The sequence below is a fragment of the Phycodurus eques genome, chromosome 17, assembly GCF_024500275.1.
Source record: "Phycodurus eques isolate BA_2022a chromosome 17, UOR_Pequ_1.1, whole genome shotgun sequence".
Classification (NCBI taxonomy): Eukaryota; Metazoa; Chordata; class Actinopteri; order Syngnathiformes; family Syngnathidae; genus Phycodurus; species Phycodurus eques.
The window spans coordinates 11,805,415-11,828,259 of NC_084541.1; the positions used below are offsets into that span (position 1 = coordinate 11,805,415).

The window sequence follows — 22,845 nt, forward strand, 5'->3', positions numbered from 1 at the left end:
AAAGTGTATACTGTACGGGAGGCAGACCAGTATAACTGTGGCTGTGCTCAACTACCTTAGCTGACTGTGAGGATGGAAAACAAAACCCGCATACAAGCGAGTGGGAGTATTGAGACAAACGTCAGCAGTAGAACAGTGCTGGCTGGCTAAGGCTGACTAATGGACAGTCACATTTACATCCTCCCACCATGACTGTCTGCATATAAATTAACACAAAGTACACTCACAGGACATCGCATTAGAGACACTAATCTAACAACATTTAATACAAGACAAAAACAGATGATAATGCTAATTTTTCTTTGACACCGTCAATTCAATTCAAAGATACAGTAACTGTAGCTAGCTATGCAGACAGATCGATCGATTGCTAGTTGGATCGGAGCACAGTGAAAGAAGTGCAGCTCAGGCTTAAGATGTCGAGGCATTTGTTGGCGAGGTTTCCCTTCCCAAACTGGCGCATGAAAGCACACGTAAGAGCATGCACCCGTGTTTCGCTAACCCTGAAATGTAGGTGCTTTGCAAAGTCCAAAATGACAACGCACTTAATGTAGTAAGACAGAAAGTGAAGTGTCACGAGCAGTAAAAACAACCCGAGGGCAAGTAATGCAGATCCAGACTTTATATTAGCTGTAGGGAACCTGTAGGCCGTGGGCAATATATGACCTCCCACAGCATTTTGATCTGGGATGACATGGAATTCTAAAAACAAATAAAACCTTATAAAAAAAAAAAAAAAAAAGGTCTAAAAATATTTAACCCACAGATGCTTACTATAATATAGTCACTGATGGTGTAGCGATACACTCGTCTGACTTTGGTGCAGGCAGCGTGGGTTCAGTTCCCACTCAGTGACGGTGTGAATGTGAGTGCGAATGGTTATCCGTGTCTACATGTGCCCTGTGACTGAATGGCGTCCAGTTCAGGGTGTTGTTTGCCTCTCGCCCGAAGTCAGCTGGGATAGGCTCCAGGGCCCCGCGACCTTAACCAGGATAAGCGGTGTTGAAAATGGATAGATGGATGGATGCTTATTATATACAGTATTACAATAAATTTGTGTGATTGTTGCATGGATGGACTTTCACAAACCGCCTGCATGAAATTCATCATTAAGATTAATGCAATAGTCGTGGCTTCTTCAGATATTTTTGTGGGTTTACTCAAGACAGACAAATCTATCAAAGTTCATTCTCCAAAGGGAAACTGACTTCAGGGGCTATATTTTGAAAAAAACTGAGCCTATGTATGCGGGTCATGTCCACCATAATGAACACGATGCACCCATGCTTTTCATTTATTGTTTGTATAGAATGTAGACCAATTACATATTGTGTGCATCTTCCACCTCACTAGCAAACAAACCTAAATGACCTTAGCTGAGGTAAAAATACCATAAGAACATTGGATTAGAGCCCTTTTAAACAATCAATTATGGGTGGGTGGGTGTTTAGTATTCTAGGAAGTGTCAAGGAGAAAACTGATTATCTGTTAATACACATTTTTGCCCAAATCAATGAATTGAAGAAATACATTTATTTTAAAAATCAAATAAAATGAAGCAGCGTAGGACCAAATCAAGATTAGGTGATGGCTTGGACCGAAAGACCTGGAAGCAAAATCTACACTAGGTCGGTCACATTGACACAGGCTGGAAACCAAGAGTGACTTCTTTTTTTTTTTTTTTTTTTGTCAGTCAAAAGTCCAAGTGCATGAAAACAAAATAAACAGTTACACAACACTTAATTTATTCAGTAGCAGTGCAACGTGATTCACTGTGATAGATCAAGAAGAAAACGTGCACACAGGCATGAGGCAGTTTCTAATGAACAATCAGTGATGCAATAAGGCTCCATTTTACACGGAGTCACGCTGGAAAAGAACATGGACAAGTGTAGAACAATCAAGCACAGGTTTCTAATTTTTGTGTCATTTCTGGCTTCCACATGTCTCACTAATATGCGATTTTGAATGGAACAATGCTAATGTGTCTTCTCGCATGAATTAGTAAGTTCTGTGTTTCAAAGCATAGAGAGCTGCAATCAGGTCAGACAAAGTCCCCAAAAACTCATTTTGGTTGGATGTGCATAGTGTATTATTAAATGCAAATTGGCACTTGTCAACCATGTAAATCACATCACGTATTCCAAGACAGAAATGAGCTTCAGCTTAATGGCTTCTGAATGTCCAAAAATCAAGCTAACTTAGAAATGGAAACAATAAAAGACACAGTCGCAAGCTGAAGAAGCTAAGGAATGCTAAACGGTATCTTGACTTTGTTTTAGCATCGTCTCATTAATTAAATAAACATTTTGCTTTTGAACTAAGTGTCTTGCTAAATTTGTAGAAGAACCTCACAGAGCTCTTTAACAGTAAGGTGAGCATTGACGGTACCGCTAACACAACAAGTGTCCATTTTTGTCTGCCAATATTACAGACCATTAAAGCAGGCAATCCATGGTTGCCATAGCAGCAAGTCTCCTTATCTCAAACCAGTACCAGTACCAAGCATTGACATAGTTTGACATATTATGGTTTTATCGTGGTCACAGACGACGCTGTCTGAAACACTGCCATGGAGAAACAGCCATATCCCCTGCTATCGTGTCAAAGTCAAGAGGTAAGCAAAGCTGTATTGATTTTTGTTGGCTCGAGGATGGCGCAAAAAAATACAAATTCAACAAAATTTTGTAGCGGTGACAACGACTCAAAGGAAAACTTAGTACTTTTGCGTGCAAGATTTGCGTAAAAGTGCATCTAATAATTTCGTTTTGGGGGTCATTAAGGTGTCAAATGGTATATTCTCTTGACAAAATCATACATTTGTCTTGAGTCATCGTCAATGCACCAGGAAGTAACTCACAAACTACCAAAATGATAGACAAACACAAACAAATATGGTGCTACAGGATTTATTTTTCACTTTTGTTAGAGAAATAGATTTTTGGGGATCACTGGGATCTCAAATGGTACATTCTACACTATTGTCAAAATTGCGGCGTCCATTTGTCTTAGGTCATCGTACATGAACCAAGAACTAACTTGTTAGCTACCAAAATGACAGACAAACACAGAAGATCCTCCATGATTTTTAACGTTTTGTCACAGCAGTTGAAATTGTTTTGTAACTCTGAAACCAAATTAAAAAACGGTACAGCTACATTTTCTTACGTCAACTTGTATGAACCAGCAAGTAGACTGCTAGCTACCCTATTGATGGCGAAACAACCACAAAAGACATTCTTTGTTTTCCCAATGTTTTGTTTTAGAGGTACAAAAAATTGTACAGTCTCATCACCTTTCATCACATCATATGAATCAGGAAGTAGCCTTCTAACACACCTAATGGCAGACAAACAAAACAAAAAAGAGGTGCAGTGACATTCTTCACTATTGTTAGAGGAATTTATCTTAGTTTGTTAACGTTTGAGTTCAGATGTAACCGAATACACAATAGTACACTCCCGTCCTCTTACTTCATACCCTATGAATCAGGAAGGAGCCTGCTCGCTACCAAGAGTACGGACATACAAAAAAAAAAAAAAAAGTTTCACTTTTGTTTGATTAAACTGAATTTTCTCTCTCTTTTTGAAATAAAGAACTATTGCTGCCATCCCAGAATAAAAAATGTCCAGGCCTCCCATCGTATATCATCCTCCACAATCCAAGAACTTGACAAACACCAATTCAGTGCTCCCCCAAATGTTTTTTTACCTGTTATTTACAGTTTGAAAGTCAAATTAAAAAAAATTTGTTTGGTTCATTTTAGAATTGTGTGGTTTGTCTCTTAGTGTATGTGTTGCCTGGAGTATTTGTCCCGAAACAAACAAAAAAAAATTAATCTAAACGTCCCTGTTATTATTTTATGGAAGTTACATGCAAGAGAAGCAGACTTTAGACCGTATGAGCCAAATGCTACTTTTATTTAGTCATCATGAGGCTGACCTTAACACAAACACACACACACACACACACACACACACACACACACACACACACGCTTGATACGATGGAAATAAACCAATGATTAACCCTCAGAGACTATATATCTTTCGCCAGAGCCTCTTATCTTTTCCAGAGGCTTGAGGCCCAATCTCAAAGAGTCTTGGAGAAATGAGATGACTGACTAAAGAATATCAATAAATAAAGTAGAGTAAACACAAATGCTCAAAACATTTCTGACAAGAGGTAATCCAGTGTGCCTGTTTCGCTCGGATTTTAAGAGGAAAACAACAAGACAACCTAAATGAATGTCAGGGGTACATTATCCTTTGAGTCATGGCAGGATAAACAGCATCCACAGCTCGAGATCGAATGAAGGTCACCAAAACCATTAGTATTATCTCTCCCCCTTTCCGAAATGTCAATAATAATTTCACCATAACGCAACAAGGCCACATGAGTCAGAGAAAGAGGTTGCGAGGATAAAAGACACACACAACCTTTCCGACTTTACATTCTCCTGAGACGGGGCGACCAGTTCCTATGAGAGTCCATTAACAACGGTCAACATTAAACACAGCCTAGCAAGGATCTTGTCAGGAAAGGACATTAAGGACACCAGCAATGAATAATTGATATTTGACTCTATTTAGCAGAGAAACAAGAACAATTAACAATTAATTGTTATTTTTAAATTTTGTTTTAATGTACTGTAACTGTAATTGCAGGAGGACAAGCAGAGCCGCAGTTGTCGATGCACTTTCAGGCATTTATTGAACGAAACAAACAGTCAAACATCAATAAATAAATCCTGTTCAGGGTCGCGGGGTGCCAGAGTCTATCCCAGCTGACTTTGGGTGAATGACAGACTACACCCAGAACTGGTCGCCAGTCAGTGGCAGGGCACATACAGAGACAGACAACCAATCACACTCAAATTCAGACCGTCAGTGAGTGGTAACCGAAGTCATGCTACCTGCACCAAAGTCAGGTGAATGTACCTCAACATCATCAGTGAAACGACAACACTCGCCAACATGACTCTACCTCCTGAAGGCACTCACTGAGCCACACCCCTTAAACGCACACATCCAGCACACAAGAACTCGTCTGTACAGTAATTAGACCTTATTATAAACCAGTTTCTTTCATTACCTTCTCTAATACTGTATTTTTATTAGTTGAAAACAGTGCTGGTTTTCTTCATCAAAAACATAACACAAAAATGTGTGGTTGGTTTTGTTTGGGGGTTGGAACAGATTAATGGCATTTCAATCAATTTTAATCTGGAAAATGGATTTGATATATGATTAAATAAAAAAAAACGCTTGGTACAGAATAAATTAAAAACTTGTAAGACAAGGTACCACTGTATATTGTATCGTTATTCCTTATAGAGTATTACTACTCAAACATCAGATATTGATATTGGTCAACATCCAATAGGTACAGCTATTAACGAGTTTAACTTCATGAGTCCTGTTGTTGTCTCCACCATTTTCATGTGTTATTGTCTTTCCGAAGGAGTGAAAGAGGATGCATTCTTTTTCTATTCAGTTTATCCTTAGGTGAGTTACAGGCTATCCCAGGTGACTTTGGGCAAAAGGTAAAGTACACCAGGACGGGTCACCAGTCAATCACAGGGCACATAAAAGGACAGACAATCATTCACATTTACACCATCACTGAGTGGGAAGTGATCCCTGAAATCAGGCTATTGAACAACTACTCCGTCAGTGTCGTAATGCCCACATGTCCCAATAACTTGGTCCTGATAGTGTAGCTCTATTACTCCTCTTTTACTGTAGAATGCACTTGTAGATACTCATGAAGAAGCTCTTTAAGACCTAATGGTAAAGGAATGTTTAATTCTGATGTGGATTTTACAGTGCGGCAATGCGCTGAACACATACTGACAAGGCCTTAAGGTCTTTTCCTGTGTTTTCTAGCATTAAAATACCATCAGAGGCACAAAACTGTTCAAACGGTATCTGTCAATCTCCCATCTCAGATAGTCTGTTGCTCACTTTATCCCAGAATTCATCAGACTTTCTGAAAATCATGAATATTAACTGACCCTGGAGTTCAGCTCCATAGCAACGCCACAGAAGGAACAGCGTGACTAAGCGACGCTGTCGCACGCTTGCACTGCTATTTATGTTGTGCAGCAGCATTATTCTGACAGACATCCAGCTCACTGCAAACATGGAAGACATGAGCGTTCTTAACCAGCAGATTGACCAAGTCCAAGTTTGGGTTTCCTCTGTGCCACTATTCCATCCAGGCAGGGACTTTTGTTTCATTCAAAGGGGACATATCATGGAAAGTTGACCTTTAATATTTGCATACAAATATTCGGGTCTCTGGAGTGCCTGTCCACCCATCAAAGTGTGAAATTTCACAACCGTGTAAATATTTAGTTATCTGCCTATTTCGCTAACCCGTTCACTACTTTACATAAATAACCGCCGCCACACTGAGATTCTCCGCCTATGACCTGATCAGCTCGGCTGGGCGAAGATCCACAGCCAATAAAACTGAGGATAATAATGACACATCACACCGTATCATCGCAAATCTTTGACAGTATCATTCAAAATCCAAAAACTAAATAACTTTTAATTGTTTTTAAGGCAAAAAAATTGAAATGAAAAAAGAAATTAAAAGTTTTACTCTCCAAAATGACTTGTGTTTCATTCCAAAAACCAAAATACTTTTCATTGCTTTTTGGATGAAAAGAACACTTAACTTATCTGATCACGTGATTGGAAATGGTGGCTGATCATGTTATTGTCTGATCATTTAGATGTGATAACCACTCAACAACCGTGCTGCCCAAAACTAAGTCTAAGCATACAGAATTAGACTTTAAATTAACAGTTGTTCTGAGAATTACCATGCATATTTACAACCCCAATTCCAATAAAGTTGGGACATTGTGTTAAACATAAAAACAGAATACAATGACTTGCAAATCATGTTCGACCTATATTTAATTGAATACACTACAAAGACAAGATATTTAATGTTCAAACTAATAAACTTTATTGCTTTTAGCAAATAATCATTAACTTAGAATTTTATGGCTGCAACACGTTCCAAAAAAGCTGGGACAGGTGGCAAAAAAGACTGAGAAAGTTGAGGAATGCTCATCAAACACCTGTTTGGAACATCCCACAGGTGAACAGGCTAATTGGGAACAGGTGGGTGCCGTGATTGGGTATAAAAGGAGCTTCCCTGAATTGCTCAGTCATTCACAAGCAAAGATGGGGCGAGGTTCACCTCTTTGTGAACAAGTGCGTGAGAAAATAGTCGAACAGTTTAAGGACAATGTTACTCAACGTACAATTGCAAGGAATTTAGGGATTTCATCATCATCTATGGTCCATAATATCATCAAAAGGTTCAGAGAATCTGGAGAATAGCTCAAATCTGAGCAGAATAGGAGAATATCTTAAATAGCTTGTCTTTGTAGTGTATTCAATTAAATATAGGTTGAACACTTGCAAATCATTGTATTCTGTTTTTAATTATGCTTAACACAATGTCGCAGCTTCATTGGAATAGGGGTTGTAGATAGCTATTTAATGTAGATGAATCTCCTCTAGTTTCAGAACTGGTTGACAACAATTATAACACAAGGACACTTAATTTTCACAGGCTATTTGCTGTCAATTCATTACAAATGACACAGACATTTGTTTTTGTATTTCTTCTTTCCACTACTACATGAATGCATGTTTCCTTTACATACTTTTAAAATGACCAAGTTGGTTTCATCGCGCAATCTAACTATGACGACATTTTCACGTGTCAGCACTTGCATGATGAATGAGTAAGCTTAAGACAACAACAGAAATGACATACTGTACAGACATTCAGGTCAATGGCAAAAAAAAATTACTTTTGCTGGTAAGCTAGTAGTGGTATTTATTTATTTTTTTGGGGGTATGCTGTGGTAAAACAATAACTTGAGGTGCAGAAAAAAATAAGAGAACACACAAAGCTGCACCTTGCACAAGATTTTCAAGAAATGACAAGAGTTGCCACAGAGGAAACAATGGTTAATTTAAAAAAAAAAAAAAGATGGTGGGTGGTGGAAAAGTACAGTAGGTTCAGAGAGAGACTTGTATTGCAATAAACACACATAAATCACATGGGCAAAGGTGGGACAATAATATACACACAGCTGGATTGTGGCCCAATTAGACCTTTCCTGCCTTTTTAACTCTTATCTTCAATACAAGCCACATTTTAAATTATTCTGTTGCCAGTGATTCATTTTCCCCACCTAAAAAAAAGTGGCACATACACATTCGCAATCTAATGTGAGCCTATAGGGGGAAAAAAAGGATACTAAAGTTTATTTTGTATGACACTGAGAGGTATTTTGTGTATAGTTAATGTGGTCTTGGTTACCTTACTTTGTGGACCAAACTACAGTATACTGAAAAATCATAATGATTTAGCTAAATGAATGTCTCTCTGATAATTTCAATCAAAAATAAAAGCAGACTTTTTGATTCAGCTCTTTTTTTTGATCGAAGATACTATTGCACTATAGACTTTTATCTTTTGATATCATATGTTTGTTAAACAATTTGGCCAGCGATTTGAATTTTGTATTTCACTTTTTTTGCAGCTTAAGAACGTTTAAATAATATTTTGAGAGCTTGTATTACATATTTAGAGTTAATTATACACATTTTCAATGTTTTATCAAGATTACATTTGCAATGCTGACCCTTCTTTATAAAAAAGTAAATAAATAAAAATAAAATACAATCTGGTTCCGGTGGGTTTTGCAAGTTGGTATAATTCCAAAACTATTTCCCCATAGAAAATAATGTGGTGTATTAAAGTCCAGGCTCAAACATCATAAAATCTGTATTATTTTAACTGGACAGACATTAACTTAGCATTCTTAACTAGAGAATGATAAGTATAAAGAAAGGCAAGTTAACAACTGTGTAACAAAACTACTATAAAGTAAAACTACTGACCCTGGTCATTCTAAAGCTATTATCATTATCCATTATGCTTTCAACTTCGAGATTTTATGTTGTACTTGGTCACATTCATTCGTGCATGTAATTTATATACAGGTGCATCTAAAAAAATTTGAATATGGCAGAAAAGTGTATTTCAGTCCAATTCAAAAAGTGTAACTCACACCATAGATTCAATTTGGACATAGGGAAATTTATTTTCAGAAGGCCAATTTCTCCCAAAATTTTAAATCATTTTGATTGTTTCTCACATAATATTATGATTTCTTAACTATGGAAATTAAGGGTTCTAGTTTGCTGTAGGCTATAATCATCCAAATTAAATCTAAAAAAAAACCTAATTAAATGACAAAATACAGCATTTTAGTCTGTGTAAAGGAAATCTATATACTACATGAGTTTAATTTTTTAAATTAAATTTCTGAAATACATGTTTTCCTAAATATTCTACAACTCCAATTACAATGAAGTTGGGACGTTGTATTAAACATCAATAAAAACAGAATAAAATCCACTTACGGATGTAGCACCGAACTGTATTTACTGACATTGGTTTTCTGAAGTGTTCCTGAGCCCATGTGGTGATATCCTTTACACACTGATGTCGGTTTTTGATGCAGTGCCGCCTGAAGGTCACGGGCATTCAATGTTGGTTTTCAGCCTTGCCGCTTACATGCAGTCATTTCTCCAGATTCTCTGAACCTTTTGATGATGCTATGGACCGTAGATGATGAAATCCCTAAATTCCTTGCAATTGTACATTGAGGAACATTGTCCTTAAACTGTTCGACTATTTTCTCACGCACTTGTTCACAAAGAGGTGAACCTCGTCCCATCTTTGCTTGTGAATGACTGAGCAATTCAGGGAAGCTCCTTTTATACCCAATCATGACACCCACCTGTTCCCAATTAGCCTGTTCACCTGTGGGATGTTCCAAACAGGTGTTTGATGAGCATTCCTCAACTTTCTGAGTCTTTTTTGCCACCTGTCCCAGCTTTATTGGAACGAGTTACAGCCATAAAATTCTAAGTTAATGATTATTTGCTAAAAACAATCAAGTTTATCAGTTTGAACATTAAATATCTTGTCTTTGTAGTGTATTCAATTCAATATAGGTTGAACATGATTTGCAAATCATTGCATTCTGTTTTTATTTATGTTTAACACAACATCCCAACTTCATTGGAATTGGGGTTTGGTGTTTCATTAGCTGCACTACATTGCACTGACCAGCCAGACACTATCCTGTTGCAGTAAATTCAGTTACCGATTTTGTAATGTCACGGATGATGATGGTGTGTTTTGTTTGAATTTTTTGTTTGAATTTTGAGTCATATAGTTTCGGGAATGTTCTGACTGAACTCCAAATCGTAATACATTTGGGTTGTTTGACTTTGCAAAGAAAAACAAAAAACAGGCATATCCGAGTTCTTTGTACCCCAGAAGGATGTTAATACTCTGAGTAATCTAATGGTTAATGTGTTTTTGTTAATAAAGAATAATGAGATGACACATGGTCCTGGTATGAGAATGTCGTAAAACATGAAGGATATAATGAACATGAATTAATCACGGTTGTTGAGTAACTCTTGAGTCTTGAAACGTGGATTATTCCCATTATTCCAATCCAATTCTGATGTGGTTCAAGTATACCTGACATCAGCCTGAGGCAAAGGACATGAAATAACAGATCAGAGCAGCAACAAGGGTGTCAATTCTCAGGGAGGCAGGTATTGTGACCGCTGAAAATATTTTCATGTACTGTACATACAATAACTTAACCTGTCAAACGATAAAAATCTGACAGCAGTTTCAGCCTTATGGATCCGACTCCATTGTTATATAAGAAGGAGGTAGGAGACACAAACTCCATTAACATTCTAAGTGGAAATCATGTTGAAAATCTCAGAAATGACATCACATGTGACAAAAGAGTATTTAAAGATGCAAGTCACAGGAGGAAGAGGGGGCAGAAATGAGGGCCTTTGGGGTCACTCACCAGTGAAGGTATTTAAAGTAACCAGAGCTAATCTCGCAGGCTGGATGCCTGGACTCAAGTTAAACAACACAAAGCAGTGCTGGGCTGCCGGCCAGAGCATCACACTATTCTCACCCATAGAGGTTAAGGGAAGCGGAAAGGAAGCGGAAAGGAAATGGACATGGCTTCCGTGTAACTGATAATTGTAACTGATATAGAAGGGGCATCGGAAGCCGGGTTTCCACCACACGATATGGTCTCATCCGAGTCATCGCAGTACTGTCCTATGTGTGTTGACACCGTAGTAGCAAAAAAAACAACAAAACAAAAATATGCGAGCATTGTTGTTTTAATGACTTTTTCCAGTTATTTTGATATACAGTGGTGCCTCTTTAATTGTGAAAACAGTGGTGCCTCTTTAATTGTGAAAATGAACGGATAGTATCGCCAGCAACGAGTGTTTCACTCAAGCCTTAATTATGCAGATACGCGGCAAGTTCTTTTTCCTCCTTCGACCCGACTCACCCATCCAATTACAAATCACACTTGGCCACCTTCATAGTCTCACAGCCTGTCAGATCTGATAAACCTGCAATCATTCAAGTAACATAACTTAAGGTTTGCTACAATACATTACTGCAAAGCATTCCCTCTTCCTGTATTTTTTAAAAACTATATACTACAATTATTTATCAATATGCAGCCTATAGTATATTACTTTTTTTTTTCTTCATAAGAGCACCGCAAGATTTTCTTGACTGTAAGGTTTTAATGTTTCTTGCGAGACAGACTTTTTCAAACAGTTTCCATCAACTCTGAGAACACATTTTTCTGGCTGACCCTGTTGTATGACAAGCAAGTAAAAAAATGCTTTCTTCCTGGACAGATCATTTTAATACTGATAAGAAAGGACCTTGCCTTCAGTTGTAATAGCCATCGAGGTAGGACATAACTCTTTCTTTCAAATGAGCTCAATTCAAACATTGAAAGAAACAGCTCCCCTATTCACATTGGCAAAGTTCTTTTCAGTGTGTAAGGCTTTCCTGTGTTCCACTTCAGAGTAATTTCCAATCACACCAACATTGTTTCACTTTATCATCCTTCTCATCACGTTAAGTGACACAGGCTTAACTGAAAAGTATGTGACGGAATTGGTGAACCTGTTCAGCATGTTTAACAGCCACGGAGTAAAAGTGATGGATTTACCAACTCTTTTTTTTGTTTGTTTTACTTGAAGTAATGTATTTATTTTGTATTCTAGAAATTACAAATATTCATCCATCCATCCATCCATCCATCCATTTTCTAACGGGACACGCTGGAGAGACTACGTCCTTCGGCTGACCTGGGAACACCTCGGGATCCCCCCGGAAGAGCTAGATGAAGTGGCTGGGGAGAGGGAAGTCTGGGCGTCCCTGCTAAGGCTACTGCCCCCGCGACCCGACCTCGGATAAGTGGAATTACAAATATTAAAATTCCTAAATATAAAAAATAAAAAAAAACTCAACTCACACGTTAGTCTTGCATTGTATTGACATGTATTGAAAGTATTGCAAATTTCTGTCAGCGGCATAGATTTAGCACACGGTAAGTGGCAGCTAAAATATTTTCGTCCCAAGCTGGATGGTGTTTTTAAAAAAGCAGTCTAGCCTTAGCCGGAGCCATGTTGAAAATAGACTAGTCACAGACACGGGGGGCTTGCTATTTTAGAGTATGACTGCATGATGGGCTGAAAAGTGGGTCAGCAAAGTGGCAAAATAAATGACTTAGCCTTCAGTCAATCCAAGGTCAGCCAGAAAAGAAAATGCTCTGGATGTTGCAACATATTAAATATCATGATATCCAGTTTAAAGATAAAGATTGTTAGGCTTTATTACTCTGAAATGCACTATTATTTTTATCTAATCATTACTTTACAATCGTTTCATCATCAAATCAAATCAGACCAAATCTTCCCCCAGTTTCGACACCATGTGAGTTGAATAATGCTGCCGTGCGGAATTGCCATAGCTTAAAAAACTGTCAAGTTCTCATAGTCGATGCCATGTTGGCCTTCTTAAGAGAGATTTGTTTAGAAATACATGACACATCTTTGAAGATAACTGCTGAAAACTTGTAGTACTCAATTGCGGAACTGTAGTATTAAATAAAACAAGCATTTTGGGTGTGGCTAAATCGGCGCCACTTGAGTCCGCCGTGAGTCGGCCCTCCCCAACTCTGCATATGAACTTGAGCGTCTAGATTCCCATCAGCGGTTATCTGGTGCAATTGTGACGTGCATTTAGCTATGACTACATATTGAAAATGCATCTTCCCTTCGACTAGTCCACTGGTGCGGTCGCTTTAGAGTGCCTCGTTGTCGGGGAGTGTGCACACGTCACGGAGAGAAGGCGAATGGAAGAGCAAGGAAAAAAACAAGATGTGACAGCCAATATGTGGACAGGTGCTGGCGTGGCCGCTTTAGAGCGCAGCATTGTCACGGCGTGGAAGACGCCTGCGCCGTCCGGGTGGGATATACTGTATTCCAGCAATCTGAGGCTTTAACTGGATATATTTTCACGGCTCAAACACTTTGGTATGTGTAGGCATTAGAAAGATAGATGTTAGATGAAGTACCGTCTATTTTTCCAGGTCGTAGTAGTGGTGTTTGATTGATAGTTGACAGTTCAAGGGGCGTGGCTTCGGTGCATTCAGCAGACACGCCTTGAGCGTTCAAGAGCGCTTGATTTTTCACGATTTTGAAACTTCATTTTATATACTTGGCAATTTTTTAATCATTTGAATTTGGCAGGGTTGTTAGCAACAGTCTTTTCCGTGGTGACTTGAATTTTCCAAACATTTACTTTCACATAATGAGAACTTTTTATTATACCATGTGGGAGGGATAGAACTAGTTTTAAAAAAAGCATATTTTGTATGGTCTCACTGTATCACAAATTTTCACCTATTGCGAGGTGGTCTATTTCTCCCAATAAACTCGGGGTTCACTGTAACCCGCTTAAATGTTTTGTATCAACAGCAAATTGCCCTAGAGGGCCTCCTAAAGATTTACTGAAAAGGTCTGTCAATGCCTCACTTACTCTACTGTATACAGTCTGTAACTGTGAGCTCAGCATTGATTATGAGGCAAACTTGACTTGTCACTTTCAGATTGACGCGTCATATTGCGACACATACAGTCGACCCAGAAGGAGAAGTAGGCCACCTAGAAGCTTAGCAAATCCTCGACTCGCTCTGAATCTCATTAGCCATGTCTTGACCAACAGGATATGAAGCCATGATCAAGCTGTTGTTTTTCCCCCTTTACTTCAAACCAGCTGTCATAGCTTGTCGCGGTTACATAAGGTGCAAGACTAAGCAGCCTCTTAGGGGATAAACGGTTGCCTGTGCATGGACCGTAACCTTGGCCGGGTTTAATTATTGACCGTGCCGCAGCACAAGGTCCTCTGCGCTTGTCTGGTGCAAGCTATCGCACGGCCTCCTGTGTACAAGCACGTGCAGCCGCGGAGTTAATCATGTCAAAGGGACGAGGTCTACACATGGCTTTTCTGGTTAATATAACCAACACAACCACTTTCATTCTGTTAACATTTACACCAGCTGTAAAAATTTCAATAAAGAGTGGCTAGTAATCATTATCTAACATGAACAACACTCAGTAGAAAGGTCAAACTCCTCTAATTTGGACGTGTACCAATTAAAACACACACCTCCAGCATGTGCATGAACTTTGTCACCAAAATCGAATAAATGTTTGCACAAAAAATACATAAAACATCCACATCTGTATTGCAATGTAATCGATTTCTTCTACTCAGAAATCGTCGAAATAGGTTTTCAATAATCTTGCTTTCAAAGGGTACTTTTACATCGGGCCGCTTTCAACTAAAATAAAAAATAACAGTGCTGCATAACAACAATTTTAATGGTACAGTTCTGTTTCCAAAAGTGGCAGCCTGGTGGGCATGTGGTTAGCAAATTTGACTGAAATCAGCCTTTAAAATTCAGTAAATAGTATTATTATGAACACAGCAAAACCTCAAGAAGCGACACAGACCAGACTGAACACATAAGTCACGCTGCTCCACGGAATATAAAAGCACACAACATCGTGGAGTGATCACATATCAGAGTCGACTGAACTACAGACTACAAGACAAATTCAAATGTCAGACTAGTGCAAAAACCTTGTATTCCAATACCACCGCATCCCTTTTTTTACGATCATTGGGCTTTATCTTGTCAACTCAAATGCAACCGGATACACTTGTTACCGTGGCGACGACAACAAGAGTGGATCGCACCGACTGTATTATAAGGTCAAAATGGGGAAAATCGTGTGATGGTAGTCACCGGTGCTCAGGACAGGAGAGGACGTTCGTTTCCAACATCCGTTACCATTTCAACGTTGTAACCCAGCCAAAATGGGAGTTAAGGTGTATTGGTTGCCAAAGCAGGTGCATTTCGTACCTTTTTGACTTGGAGGAGTATTACAGGAAAGTATTTACTGCAGGGCACGCACTTCAAAAGGCTTAAATGGAAGGAACACATGCCTGAGGGTTACATTTTCAAAAAAATAAAATAATAATAAATCAAGTGTAATTATCTTTCGGTTCTGGTGGGTGAGGCTCAGTTTCTTACACCACACACACACATACACAAACACACACACACACACGCGCACATACACTCACACACACGCACACACACACACACACATACACACGTACACAAGGACTGGGAGGAGACAGGGTGGATAATATTTTTGCTAATTAGACCTATAAGAGATGTAAAAAACACAAAAAAAAACAAAAAGACAAATTTTAGCTGATGAACAGAAGTTGAGCTGCTGATGCATGTACAGTAAAAAGAAGCCCGAAGCACAAACAACAAATACACGTCCAGCACTGTCTTCGACAACAATTCCTAATTTGGAAACACTCACATTCAATATTTTTGGGAGGAATAAAGTAAAACAGAAATCAGGAGGTTTTGGATATACTGTATATATATATATATATATATATATATATACACACACACACACACTCCGGTTTCTTCCCACATCCCAAAAACATGCATTAATTGGAGACTCTAAATTGCCCGTCGGTGTGAATGTGAGTGACCCCTAAAATGGATGAATGGATGGATATATATATATATATATATATCCTTACTAGGGTCGCGGGCATGCTGGAGCCTATCCCAGCTATCTTCGGTCGAGAGGCGGTGTACACCCTGGAGTGGTCGCCAGCCAATCGCAGGGCACACATAAACAAACAACCATTCGCACTCATCTTCACACCTACGGGCAATTTAGAGTCTTCAATCAACGCACAGTTGCACAAAACATTTAAGTTAGTGATTCTTTTGCGCACCACACTTTAAGAATCACTGCTTTAAATTCCCCATTGTCTATATTGTGATTGGCTGGCAACCAGTCCAGGATGTACACCACCTCTCGCCCAAAGTCAGCTGGGATAGGCTCCAACCCGCAAACCTCATGATGACAAACGCTAGAGCAAATGGGAGCGTAACAACAGCAATAACATACCTAAGCGGATCGTTACACTAGTCAGTGTCTCTATGTACCACACACACACACACACACACACACACACTCGCACGCACGCACACACACACAAACACACACACACACACACATACACCATACTATCACATCTATAGCCAAAGGCTAGAAATTTTACTGATTTCAAGCTGAGAAACTTGTTGTCCTCGCGGTCAAAAGACATAACAATATGTTGCTTGTTTGAGACAACTCAAGATAAAAAAAAAAAGTAGATATCCAAGCGTGAAAAACATTGAATGAGAGCGCAAAAAGCAGGCGCATCACCGTCTAACAGCGGCATGATCACAAACAAGAGAGTTCCGCAATATGGCCCAACCGCCTCACCTCGGCCCCACATTGATCACAAACCACCTGACCATTAGCGTCAGGTTCCAGCTCATAAAAGTGACAAATACATTTGACTCATTTATCTGGCAGAACTTATCAGGTCGCACCAAGAAGCCGAGCAATTGCCATTGTGCTGCAATTGAGCCTCTTTCCCACAGCACGCTGAAAACGCAGCACCAAGCTACTTCCTGTGGGGTGACGCATGTGGTGTGACTGTAACTGAAACTAATGGCATGTTAATAAGGCTACAGGCAGTTAAGAACCACAGTCTCCCGTGATGCCCTGTTCCACACACTGGCTGTCAAGTGTGAAAAAAAAAATAAAAAATCCACCCTACTCGCACTCCCGCCAGTCTCTGCGTGACGTACAAGCACTCATGGTCAACAACGAGGTACTCTAAAGGGACCACACAGCCTCGAATCCCAGGTCCACACACTGGCTGTCAAGTCAGACTTAAAAAAAAAAATTGCGACTAGTCTCTGCGTGACTCACCATATCCGCCTGGTAGCACAACTGACTCGTGGCATCATCACACTAAAGTAGCATCCATTCCTATAAATGCTGTCTGAAATTCCTAAAATGTGGATGTAATTGGAGGAATGCATGCTGCGCTGTGTCAGCCCGTCCAGGGGTAAAAACAACAACAAAAATATCACAAGAAGCTGAGCGGTATTTGTTGAAGCGGCACTGTGCTAACTAACAGTCAAAGCGGAAGAGACCAAAGCCTCAAAGTGGCCAAAGGTGCTGACAGCTTTTGCTTTTCCAAATGCACACTCGCGCTTTCCTGCAGGGGAAGTCAAGTGCCGAGATAGACTGCTCTTAAATTGACTTCAGCATCACGGCAGGGATCTGAGGTTTCAGCAAACTAAAGTATATCCACTTCCTAACCTCTGAACCTTATATGTCTAAATCTATTTGTACTTCTGGCGTCTAATATAAGCACACAGGCTCTAACATTAAATACAGCTGCACAATCTAATTAGATCCATGCTGTATCAAAACTTCCTACCGCCTTAACAAAGATAACAATGCTGACACCTTCAGAGCAGTATTAGATAGATTGCTGCTATATATAACAACACTATCAAATGAAAAGGAATTTATGTTAGTTCCCTTATGGAGCTACACATTCAGTTAACAATGTAGGGTGATAACTAAATTGCATCCAGATAAGATCCAGATGAATTTAGAATTTAGATTTGACCTTAAACACACTTATGTAACTTTTTCAGATAAAATGTTATCAACATTTTTTGATCTAAAACCAAATTTAATTTGGTTCAGCACAAGATTCCACACTAACCCCAATTTAATTTTTTCATGAAAAACCCAACTGAAAATGTTCGGAAGTCTAATTTAATCTAATTTTAATGCAGGATGCAAAACCTAATTTAATCCCGAACTGATCCACATTCCACATTTAATCTCAGTTTATGTGTCATGTATGTTCACTATGTTCATGAATATGTTCAGATGTTTGTTACGCTCTCTATTTGAATCCAATTTGAACACAGTGTGGAAAACCAAATTTCATCCTGAGGTGAACCAGGTTTTCTGTTTAATGTCAATTCAAATTTGATCACAAAAGATTCCAATGTAGATATGCTGTGATACTTAAATCTCTGTAAAATTCTATTTGAATTTAGGGTCAGAAACACAATTACATCTGAATCTGATCCATATTCAGTCATTAACAGAAATGTAACATTTGACCTGGAATATCTGTCAAACCGTATCTGATTTGTATGCCTGCTCACAACACAATCTCAATCTTATTCCGCATTGAAGAATAATTTAAATGTTATTCCACAGACTCTTATATCTTCTTGGTGGAGTTCTGCATCTCGTCAGTCAAGCTCAACAAGGATAAAATTGGCAACCAAATCCAATACAGACAAAAGCAAATGGAACAAACAAAAAATAATTAAAAAATGTCACCTACCTGGAAAAACTGAGCGGGTATGACGTCAACACCGCAGTGTTGGCAAGCCCGTCATTGGCCCTTTGAATCACCTTTGCCTGTCCATACCCGTCCACCTGCATCCAGCTCTCCCCCAATGAGGGCAGGCTCGAGTGCATGCCAAAGGGCTTCCGGTCTTGCTGGCCCATGTTGGAGGGTGCAGTGGTTATGCAGCGGTAGCCAGGAACTGCGTCCATGCTCGTAGACGAGGACATCGGGGCTCCTAAATGAACCGAGCCCATGCCTCCCTGGAGACACTGCGACTGGCAGAACACAGGCTCCTGCTTCTCCAGCTTGACGACACTGGGAGTGCGGATGTGGGTGAAAGAGTGGTCGGGGTCCTTCTCTTTGACAATGACGCTGGAGAGAAGGGTAGAGGGCTGCTGATGTTGTTGGTGAAGCTGGTGCTGCAGAAGGTGATGCTGCTGGTGAGGATGATGATGATGGTGGAGCATGGCGTCATGCTGCTGGCTGGTGTCATTAGCGTTGTGACAGTTCCTGCTGTTGCCCGTGGGCGCTTGCGTCGCTTTTGGTAAGCCTTCGACAGGTCTGCGGCCGTCATGCAGGATGTTATCCAAGTGAGCCACTTCAGAATCCAACTCAAAGTCGCTGATCTCTGACAGGGATACCGGAAGATCCAGGTTTTTCCAAAGCTCGCTGTCCTCAATCAGGCGACTGACGCCTGTCAAACCACAGGAAGATGTGCAGGGAAGTCCACCGTGAAATTCTTTATCCAGGGAGAAGTCTCCTTCCTGTTTGATGTGCTGGGGGAAAAGGTCAGGCAGAGGAAGGTTTCCCAGGACAGAGGTGTCGATGACAGACGTGGACGCATGGTCCAGATCAGCAATATTCTGGCTCAGCACCGCCAAGTCGTCCTCCATGTTAAACACGCCAACATCCTGCTGCTGTTTCTCTAGTCGGACCATTTTCTGGCCATTCATGCTTGACCCTTCGAGCGGGACCTTACGCTGCTGGTGGGAGTCGAAGAGGCTTCTAGGCTCCAGCTGGTCTTTGGTTCCACCCCCGTTTGGGGTTACGGGAGTTGAGTGGAGAGCACTGAGCAGGGAACCTGTGGTGTCAGCTGACTCTTTACATACTCCGGTTCCCAACTCTATGAATGTCAGGCAGTCGTCTCGATTACTGTTGCACTTCGAGCTGCCCTGATCCATTTTGCTATCTTGACATGGCAATGGAGGTCATTCCCAACACATGAAGAGAAAGAGAGAGAGACGAGATCAGGTTAGAAGGGAGGGGCAGAATAACCATTTAGTGGATAAAATTATTATTAAGAATTCTGTCAATTGTGTGGAATTGATTGTTGACAATTTGTGTCTTGAAGCAATCAAGGGCAAACTGTATGTGTCTTGTCGAAAGAAGGAAACAGAAGTTCAGCCACGACATCACTTCCGGTCTGCAGCTGATGATGATTTTGCCCAACATTGCGCAGCCCTTACAGTATGTTGATGAATTATTACATTTAATTCTTATTCTGTGCTTTGACTCGTACTGGCACATAAAATATACAGTATTCTTGATTTAAAAATGTGAGGGTTTAGTTCCCCTTACATAGACAAGGTGTCTTTGCTTTGTGTTTAGTTTGACAGCAAATTTCAACTGGGAGAGGCAATTAATTGCTTGAGGCAAGCATTTGGCCTCTTTTTTTGAAAGTTCACTGCTAACATCCAATGCTTGAATCTCAAATATTTACTTGCTAAAAAATCGGTTGATTGATGGATTGTATCTCGAACAACTCATAAGTGGAGTCCTGCTTAACTCGACATACCACTAAATAGTCTCACCTCAGGTGACAAATGAGGCTACTGTCAACCAGAAGTTGGAATGTTAATCCAGATCTGACCCAGATGCCACATTTAACAGCAGTTTGAATTTTATTATGGAAAGCTCCAATTTAACATGGTCATATGCTTAAACTTCAAATCAAATTGTATTGGATTTTTGTCAAATTGTTCTTCTTGGTTTCAAAGCCAATTTTAATCTCGATCTTATCAGATTCTACTTTTTTGTTGTTTTTAGCAAGGAAACACCAGTTTAAAATATTTAGATGCTCCCATCTGTCTCCAGTTTTATCTGATTTGTATACTGGGTAAGAAAACAAGTTAAATCCTGATCTGTTACAGGTGGAAACCCCCAAATAAAATGTTATCACTAGGCAAGTAAGTCTGGTGAATTTAGCATGTTAGTATTTCTGCATTACTTCAACTGTATCTACATTTACTGACAGTCACCAGATTCATTAACTTGGACATCCTTATTTCGTCAACAAGAACCAGTAAGTTGTAGGTTCTTTATTCTGTTTCATGTGGAATGTACATTTGTAGAGAATAGACAGACATGATTGCAGTACAAATAACAAAGAGCAACTCAAGCGCTGCACATTTGAGTTTACAATAATTAACAATTTTACTCATGTCCCTAGTGACCTTTGATAGCTAAAACATCATTAACATAATACATTTTAAAATAATTTGGCATTTTAATGTAAAAAGTCATGCCTCGGGCTCAGCTAACTTTTAGCTGCTAGTTTGTTTTGCTCTTCTGTTTTCTGTTTATTTTGTTACAAACCAGTCATGTGTACGTGTTAAAACAATTGTATGACTATTTTTTAAATGCTACTGTGTGGAAAACACACTCACTCAGAAACTACTATTAATCTACTTCTGCACCATTTATAAAATCTTATTAAAGTCACTATATTACTACAGTGACAGGAAAAACTTTACGGAAAGGTGCTTAATTCTCAATATGTTAGAATGTCGTGGGAAAACCCACTTCATTTTAGCAGTTAAATTTAAAAAGTGAAGTAAAGAGATTCACTTGTACTCACAGATTGAAATACTTCCTCATTTTTTAAATTTGAGTAACAAAGCTAACTGCTCATGAAAACCGAAAGAATAAGAAACAATCAATTATTTTAATATAGAAATTATGTCAGGCCAAGTTTTAAATGATGAAACTGCATAATAAATGTGTTTCACTTTTTTAAATGAAGAAATTAAATAAATTGGAATGTTGAAATTTATTGAAATGCACCTATAACTCTCCAAATTTTAATAACAAATCCCTATGTAGCGTTTGCTAATGGTTTATTAAGTTTAATGATGTTACAAACACTTTCTAAATAATGAATTAACTATAATGAACATTACTGTAATAAACATCATGTTGGCTCACTATTAGATAAATTTAAGCTACAGTCAGTGCGACTTGAATCTTAAATTATATGACTTGATCAAGCAATTTATGTTGCCTTCATTGACAAACTAATTAGTAACCAATTTATCAACCATTTACAAACTCTTCATAGGGGTACCTTGATTTAAAAATGGTATCATATATCAAGAGCGGCACGGTGGACGACTGGTTAGAGCGTCAGCCTCACAGTTCTGAGGAGCGGGGTACAATCCCCGGTCCCGCCTGTGTGGAGTTTGCATGTTCTCCCCGTGCCTGCGTGGGTTTTCTCCGGGCACTCCGGTTTCCTCCCACATCCCAAAAACATGCATGAATTGGAGACTCTAAATTGCCCGTAGGTGTGAATGTGAGTGCGAATGGTTGTTTGTTTGTATGTGCCCTGCGATTGGCTGGCAACCAGTTCAGGGTGTACCCCGCCTCCTGCCCGATGATAGCTGGGATAGGCTTCAGCACGCCCGTGACCCTACTGAGGGGAACTGGCTCAGAAGATGGATGGATCATATCTCAAAATGCCCATCCAGCCATCTTTTATAGCACTTCCCATTTGGGTTGTGGGTAAACTGGAGCCTATCCCAGCGACGTACACCCTGGACTGACCATCTTCCAATCGGAGGACACCTATGGACAATTCAAGTCTTCAATGAACCAAACACTGATGTTTTGAGTATGTGGACAGAGGTCTGAGATGAGATGCAAACTCCATACAGGAAGGCCCAAGCCGAGATTCTAATCCACAAACTCTCAACTGTGAGTCATGCTCGCAAACCACTAGGGCACAGCATGCTGCCTTACAATTCACATAATAAAATAAAGATTTAAATGTATTCGAGA

The 22,845-nt window shown here is 39.5% G+C and overlaps 1 protein-coding gene across 3 annotated transcripts in view; it reads right to left on the reverse strand.

Moving 5' to 3' along the window:
* Positions 1-22,845, reverse strand: part of LOC133415863 (glucocorticoid receptor-like) — a 60,117-nt gene that overhangs the window by 31,662 nt on the left and 5,610 nt on the right. For 2 of the 3 annotated variants that reach the window (XM_061702377.1, XM_061702375.1), the window contains exon 2: positions 18,787-19,981. In XM_061702377.1, coding sequence (XP_061558361.1) covers positions 18,787-19,973 — 1,187 coding nt within the window. In that variant the 5' untranslated portion in view covers positions 19,974-19,981. The remainder of the gene's footprint in view (positions 1-18,786; positions 19,982-22,845) is intronic. The other variant, XM_061702376.1, reaches the window with a different exon arrangement.